Raw genomic sequence first — 7,298 nt, 5'->3', positions numbered from 1 at the left:
AGTGACAATTCATGTGTAGCTTCACAAACTGACTAAGCCAGACGTGCAGGTTTAGCAGCCGTCCATGCATGGAAAAGCAGATTTCAAACCACTGTAAAAACTTCAGTTATAGAAACAAAAATCTGAAAATACACATATTGCATCTAGACAGCATGGAGATGTTGGTAATTTGTTTGTAACAATGATTGATTTGCTCCATAAGTGAAAAACTGATGTTTAAAATTGCCATTTTTACATTGACTCCAATTGTTCACATTAGAGCAAAATTCAAAATGCTGTCAAAAATTCAGTTTTTGAGATGAAATTCTGAAATTTGCCACACATCATCTACCATGACTCTAGAATTTTGTCATTTTTTTCATGAACATTGAAGATTTATTTAGCAAGAATTTGCATGTATATGTTTACAGTACCGTTTACAGTCAAACATTTTGATGCACTGTAGGCTCAATTTTTGATAAATCAAAAATCTGAGAAACATAGTTTGTGTAGGACAGTCTGAAGATGCTCTGTAGCAAGTTTGGTGTCAATTGAGCAAAAATTGTGGGAGGAGATAGGTTTAAGAAGTTTTACAGTTTTTGAAAAAAAACAGAGTGATGAACTTCATAATTTTTAATTGGTTTAAGTACAAAAGTTTCTTCAGTATTGGGCCTACAGTTTGATGAAAGTTGTGAAGTTGTAGCATGTATGGTTGATTTGTTATGAATTTTCAAAGTTTTGAACTTTAGATGCTTGCTGTAGCGCCACCATCAGGACTATTGGCTTGAGTTTACAGCTGAGGATATCTGGCATGAGACTGGACCTTTGTGCAAAGTTTGGTGAGTTTTCACCCATGGGAAGTATGATTTCCTCGGAAGAAGAAAGAAGAAAGAAGAAGAATACCTAGGATTACAACAGCTTAGCTGCCAGGACCCTAAGAAAGTGAAATTCACCTGTAATATTGAGTTTTTACCAAACAGCATCTAGTGGCGGTTACAATCTAACTGACAGTAAAAAGAAAGAGCAATAACGTAGAGTTGATAGGGAGATACATGACAAGACAGAGGCCTATGAACCTGCACAATGCTACTTTGCCCAAATACCAACATCATGCTGCATTTTAATGAGTTCTTGAATTCTTCAGGCTCTGTGGTAAATGTTTTATTGTTTCACTTTGATCTGACAGTGGTTGAAGCGAAACTTTAACTGAGTGCACAAAGGTTAAACTAGGGTGTCAAACCAGAGCGTTGTGGTAAGAGAGTAGGTAAAACAAAGCACATCTCAAAAACAATACTGGAAGATATCAAAACACACATGAAAAACCACATGATTGGTGTGAAAGTTGAACCGATTTTATAATGCAGACAATGGGACATTTACATAATAGGAGCTGGGTCACAGAGGATCTCTATAATCTGAAAAGACTATTGTTTAAGTCAGTCAAATAGTGGCTCTTGTGTAAGAACCTGTTTAGTTTGCACTTTGGGATAAACTGTGAGGGAACTGGGGTAAACAGACTAGACTGGACTCTGCTCAGTCCCATTTTTTATACCGTCAAATGCCATGTTTTGGAAAGGTTTTGAGGACAGCTGCTTTTCATGCCTCTTCTTGGGTGCATCATGCCGACTTTTCTTTGGAAATTCACTGTCCTTTACCTCCCCATCATCTCTTGTTCTCTACTTAATTATGTGAATCCTGAAGACAATCTGGATATACCAGCGATCGCTAAATATTTCAACACCAAAGGAAGGTACGAGGAGGTGAACCCGCACCTCATAGAGGACATACTGGCTGTAAACAGATCTATGTTGCAGCCTCCATCTGAGCAATGTCAAGAGATTCATCTGACCGCGATCATAAGACACGGCACCAGGTACCCGACACCCAAAAACGTCAAGGAGATGCAGCAGCTCTACAACATTGTCCTATACAATGCCTCAGGCGAAGAGAGCTGGCTGCAGGAGATCCAGACCCAGTGGAGGATGTGGTACACTGACGACATGGACGGCAGGCTGGTGCAGAAAGGTGTGAACGATCACAAGCATCTGGCCGTCAGGCTGTCAAAGCTGTTCCCCTCACTGATCTCTGAGGAGAAGCTCCGAGGTGGATTCATCAAGTTCATAACCAGCTCAAAGCACAGGTGTGTCAACAGCACTCTGTCCTTCAAGGCAGGACTGACTGAGCTGTGGGCTATCACAGGTATGACCATCATCACAACATATACATCATCATCACCACTTATATATGTTTCATTATAACCTGTCCCTTTGTCTCTACCCAGATCAGCAGTTTGACCACGCAGAGAATGATGCTCTCATGAGGTTTTTTGACAAGTGCACCAGGTTTGTGCAGGAAGTGGATAATAACACCTCAGCAGTGTCAGAGGTAGACAAGTTCAAGCAGGGACCAGAGATGAGGAGGGTCACGGAGAAGATCGCAGACCATCTCAGAGTCCCGCACAGTCTCATCACACACGGTCAGATCTGTAGAAACACTGCCTGTTTATGCTGTTGAATGTGTTGTGCGCATATACCTTTATCATCATTCCAGAGGATACATGCTCTCAGGGGTCCTGTACTCTGGGCTTCCTGAGTGACTCAAGACTGTAAATTAGGGATGCACAATACTGATGCTACATGCTATTGCTGCTACATGAAGTCTCTCCTGTAATGGATTTAACTCCTAAAACCCTGTGTCCTCATGGACATCACATTTTAGGTTTACCGGACCTTATACTTCATTCTACTTGACTTAGACCTGTTGTCCTCGTCAGTGGATCCTTTTTTGTGCCACCTAGTGGTAGTAAGAGCACAACACACTAATCCATGGTAAAATAAGATGGCAGCCATCCCTGCCAAGTCAGTCTGCAGCCGATCCTGACACAAAAGAGGACAAGGTCCAAAATCTGATCACATTTTATGGTTGAAATTTACGGAAGCGTATTGCATTCAATTGACAAATAAATAAAAAAATCTGTTTTATTGAGTAATTTTTTCTGTTTTTCAGAGTAATTTTTTTATTTTTCTGTTTTTTGGTGTAATTTTTTCTGTTTTTCGGGGTAATTTTGTTTCTGTTTTTCATGTTATTTTTTTGTTTTGTTTTTCGGGGTAATTTTTTCTGTTTTTCTGAGTATTTTTTTCTGAGTTAAGAGAGCAATAGAACAACAGACGCATTCATTCCCATATGTGTCCAACTGATTCTGGAGAAACACTGCAATGTCCAGCAGATCTGAATGGGCTTTTCGTCTGAACAACCGCAAAGTCTTAAGGTGCCTGCGTAAAGTCGACAAACTAATGATAACACCATCTATATGACTTAAAGACAAGAGTATCTCCCAGTGTCTCAAACCCAAAACAAAGTAAAACTGGATTAAACTAAACAAGCGGGTCATGTTTGCTTCTATTATATCGAGCTCTCAAGAAAGGAATGAAAGCATCTGTTGTTCTATTGCTCTCTTAACTCAGAAAAAAATACTCAGAAAAACAGAAAAAATTACCCCGGAAAACAAACAAAAAAAACCCATGAAAAACAGAAAAAAATTACACCGAAAAACAGAAAAATAAAAAAATTACTCCGAAAAACAGAAAAAATTACTCAATAAAACATTTTTTTTTTTTTTGCCAAGTGAATGCAATACGCTTCCGTAGAAACTTGTTTATTTATGATTAATAATGTTTGTAGTTTGGTACGGCAACACATTTGACCAATTTTAGCAACAGTAACAAGCTAGGACGCTGTTAATTAGAAAGTACTCGTTTGAAGACAGACAGACATTTTATTGTTGTCTGGGTTTAGGACACTGAGACTTAATTATTGTTGACAGTGTTTAATTTTCTATAATTATTGGGTCCTATTGATCCTAAATAGCTAGGAGGAATTAAAAATGCATACCAAACAAAAGTTCAGGTCTCAGGAGGGTGTTGTGATGGCCCACTGGCAGATGCAGACATAAAATACATCACTTTTAATTTGTTCACTAGCCGAGTAAGATTGTTTCTTTAACTTAGGTTAGCCTAAACTGGGGCAAATTTGACCTTTTTTACTAATTAAAGTCACATTAGAATTTAGAATTTATTTCAGTCTGCAAATAGAAAAGAGAACATCATGTATTAATCTACAAATTCATGTAAATAAAGTCACAGCCTCTCACAGAAAATGGCAGATATTTTAATAGTACAGTGCTGAACATTACAGTAAAGTAATTTAACATAACTTAGACACTTCTGCAGTCCGAAAAAAGGTGTAGGCTCCTTTAACAACACATGATATGTAGCAATCAATGAAAGCATCATCTTATCAGCCTGTCATATCAGCAGCAATGTTTGGGAGGATGCTTATATTTAATTTTAAAGCATTTAAGTGCCAATGCTGAGCTGATATTGTCGTGCATCCCTACTTTGAATATACCATACTGTATGATTCCCAGGTGCATGAAAAGAGTAAGCCTGTAAAATTTCATACAGAATTGAATCTGTGTTGCAGAAACAGACTATAGACCCAGTTTATACTGTTTAGCTACTACATATTAGCAATTGTTTGTCAGGTTAAAGACACAAAACTGTACAGATGTCAGTGCGCAGAACACCTCAGTGATCATGTTTCACACTGGGTGGAGCTGTTTACTAATTTGGAAGTGCTGAGGTCTCTGCACCAGTTTGTAGCGAGCCTTGTCACTCGTGGCCTTGAGTTTATATCCTGTCTACATGCTTCAAGATCAAGGCAAACTACTCTCTGTAGTGTTTGTGTAGTTCTCGCTAGTTGATTTTGACAGGATGTCAGTTTTTTGGCATCTCAAATTTCCTGCATATTTTCACCACTGAACATGTTATACCAACCTCCCTCCTGCAGATTTGACTGAGGCTGCATTTTACCTGTGTGCTTATGAATTTGCAATCAAAGCAGTGAACTCGCCCTGGTGTCGGCTCTTCGATGAGGACGATGCAAAGGTAGGGGCAATTAGTGGTCAACTATGTAGATTTAATGTGGTAGCAGCAACTGTTTTATTTGTTTTTGGAGGCTCTGTTCTAGTCAAGTGTTCCAGTGTCAGTGAGCCAGCATGCACAATACCAGGACCCTGAAACTGAAGCAGTTAAATGGAATTCAGCCATCATCAGTTTTTCACACCTGTGCTTTCTCGACTGCAGCATCTCAAAATGTGCATTAGACACTGCTGCAAAAATGTCCGTACTCTGCAACTTTGGCAGCAAATGTATGTACTATTTCACCATTACAGGTCCGCTTATATATAGAGCTCTTCATCACTAAGTGTAGAACAGGATGTTTTCCCACATAAGCCAGTAAATGTTTAAATTTATCACAAGCGAGTCTCTCAGGACTTTACAGAGGGGAAAAAGAAACACAGACGTGATGAAAAAAGCAGAACTTATATTGGACACAGGATTATGTTCTGGGTTTATGGTCAGAGAGACACTTCAGCTGATCTGTCGGGCACTTTGGGCCGATCTGAGGAGCACTTGGGTCAAGCTGGGGCACAGAACCGACTATTGAATCCAACACAAACAGGACAAAACAAACAGCCCTGTGTTATCTAGGTCAGAGGTACACAGCACCCGCAGCATTTGACGATATCATTCAGATATTCTATTGCTGCTTTGTAAGGAGTGTAAACTCAAAAACAAAAGTCACAATGCCTTACCTTTTCTGAGCCCTGTGACAGTCTGGTGACCTCTCCAGTGTGTGCCTGCCTCTCTCCCAGTGTCAGCTGGGCTCAGCTCCAGCGCCCCCACAACCTTTTATAAGCGGTTTGGATGGATGGATGGATAGATACATGACCTTCTCTGTTTGGGCACACTGTTCATTCATTCAGAAAGTTTTGTGTCTTGTGTTACAGGCTGATCTAACACTCAGGAAGCCGGAAACATTACCTCACAGATTGCTATTTTGGGAAAATGTTCTTTTCAAAGTCTTTAAAGGCCACCCACGAACAGGCTTCTCTTGAACTATCTGCACCAACAGGTTTTGGAGTATGCAAGTGACCTGAGGGAATTCTGGAAAAGGGGTTACGGTCACGATATCAACAGCAAGTCGAGCTGCATTCTCTTCCACGATGTGTTTAAACGACTGAACAAGGCAGCCGCAGAGAATAAGTAAGTAGCCTTTAAATGACCTGCGATCCGTATAGCACAGATGCAGGTTCTACTTGCTTGATGAAAATGTTCAGTGGAATGAAAAGAATGATGATGTAATCTCCAGCATCATTGGTTTTATCTGCTTGTGCCTCAATCTTGGCTGCTTTGCTGTTGTCAGAGGTTCTGTGTCCTATCCCTTAGAGTTTAAAATGTGTCCTTAAATGCATATAAGCTGAAAACTAACAGTGGTTTATAAACAACCCAGACATTACTTGATACAGGCTGCATTCTGCTGCTATGTGACAAGAGTTTTCTCTTCTCTTGTGTCCTATTTACATCTCTGTCTATGTCACATGTTAAATTCTGAGCCCCATTTTTCATGCATGTCAGGTCAGGCCAGCAGGTGACCGAAGCTGTGACAGTCCAGGTCGGCCACGCAGACACCCTCCTGCCACTGCTCACCCTCCTGGGCTTCTTCAAGGACAGCGATGCCCTGAGCTCCACCAACTACGCCACACAGGCCCAACGCTCCTTCCGCACCAGCCACATGTTACCCTATGCAGCTAACTTACTCATGGTGCTGTACGACTGCGGGGGAGGCGACCTGAGACTGCAGCCGCTGCTCAACGAGAAGCCTGTGACTTTCCCTGGTTTGACTGGCCAGCAGGGCTCCATGCCGCTCTATCAGGACGTCAGAGATCACTACAGGGAGCTGCTCCAAGGATGTGACTTTGAGACTGAGTGTCAGCTGGTAAAGAGTCCTGCGTAAGTTTAGGCAGACAGGGTAGATTCTGGAAAAGAGTGCATTATAGTGGCTTTATTTTATTTTATTTTATTTGCTAAACAGAATAAACAGAATGCTCCTGCCATGAACATGAATTTGCAGTTTTTTAGATGTTCTGCTTTGGAAATTTCACTTTGCTGCTTGTTTTTCTCCCCTGAGATGTATACGGAAGTCCTGACAGGCAAGTGTGGGAGAAAAATATGGTGAAACATTTACTATATATATTTTTGCCTTCTGTGTTGTACGGCTTACAAACAGGTGAAAAAAAAGGTTTGCCAGGATTATGTTTCAATGTGGCTCTTAGTCAGTGAAAATGTGGGGGGAAAAAATGCGTGTGTTTTTATTTATTTATTTTATGGTCAGGTCATTTGTTGTTTTCACACTCATTTCTACATAGGAACTGAAGCATGTATGTTTTCTTCCAGGTGAAAGACTTGACAGCTACA

At 40.5% G+C, this 7,298-nt stretch overlaps 1 protein-coding gene across 1 annotated transcript; it reads left to right on the top strand.

Annotated features, from left to right (window-relative positions):
- The first annotated feature begins 1,480 nt into the window (after positions 1-1,480).
- Positions 1,481-6,941, top strand: LOC117248088 (multiple inositol polyphosphate phosphatase 1-like). The gene is made up of 5 exons (XM_033612826.2): positions 1,481-2,178; positions 2,261-2,455; positions 4,828-4,925; positions 5,956-6,086; positions 6,459-6,941. Exons 1-5 carry the CDS (start codon positions 1,578-1,580, stop codon positions 6,835-6,837), a joined length of 1,404 nt encoding a protein of 467 aa, XP_033468717.1. The 5' UTR covers positions 1,481-1,577; the 3' UTR covers positions 6,838-6,941.
- Positions 6,942-7,298: the final 357 nt, after the last annotated feature.

The sequence above is a fragment of the Epinephelus lanceolatus genome, chromosome 17 (assembly GCF_041903045.1).
Source record: "Epinephelus lanceolatus isolate andai-2023 chromosome 17, ASM4190304v1, whole genome shotgun sequence".
NCBI lineage: Eukaryota > Metazoa > Chordata > Actinopteri > Perciformes > Serranidae > Epinephelus > Epinephelus lanceolatus.
The sequence above is the reverse complement of the archived record's forward strand: the minus strand, read 5'-3'. Positions and strand labels throughout refer to the sequence as shown.

Coding starts and splice junctions, on each gene's coding strand:
- LOC117248088 (XM_033612826.2), top strand. CDS start 1,578: ATGCCTCTTCTTGGGTGCATCATGCCGACTTTTCTTTGGAAATTCACT. Junction 4,926..5,955: donor TCGATGAGGACGATGCAAAG/GTAGGGGCAATT, acceptor CTGCACCAACAG/GTTTTGGAGTATGCAAGTGA. Junction 6,087..6,458: donor AAGGCAGCCGCAGAGAATAA/GTAAGTAGCCTT, acceptor CATGCATGTCAG/GTCAGGCCAGCAGGTGACCG.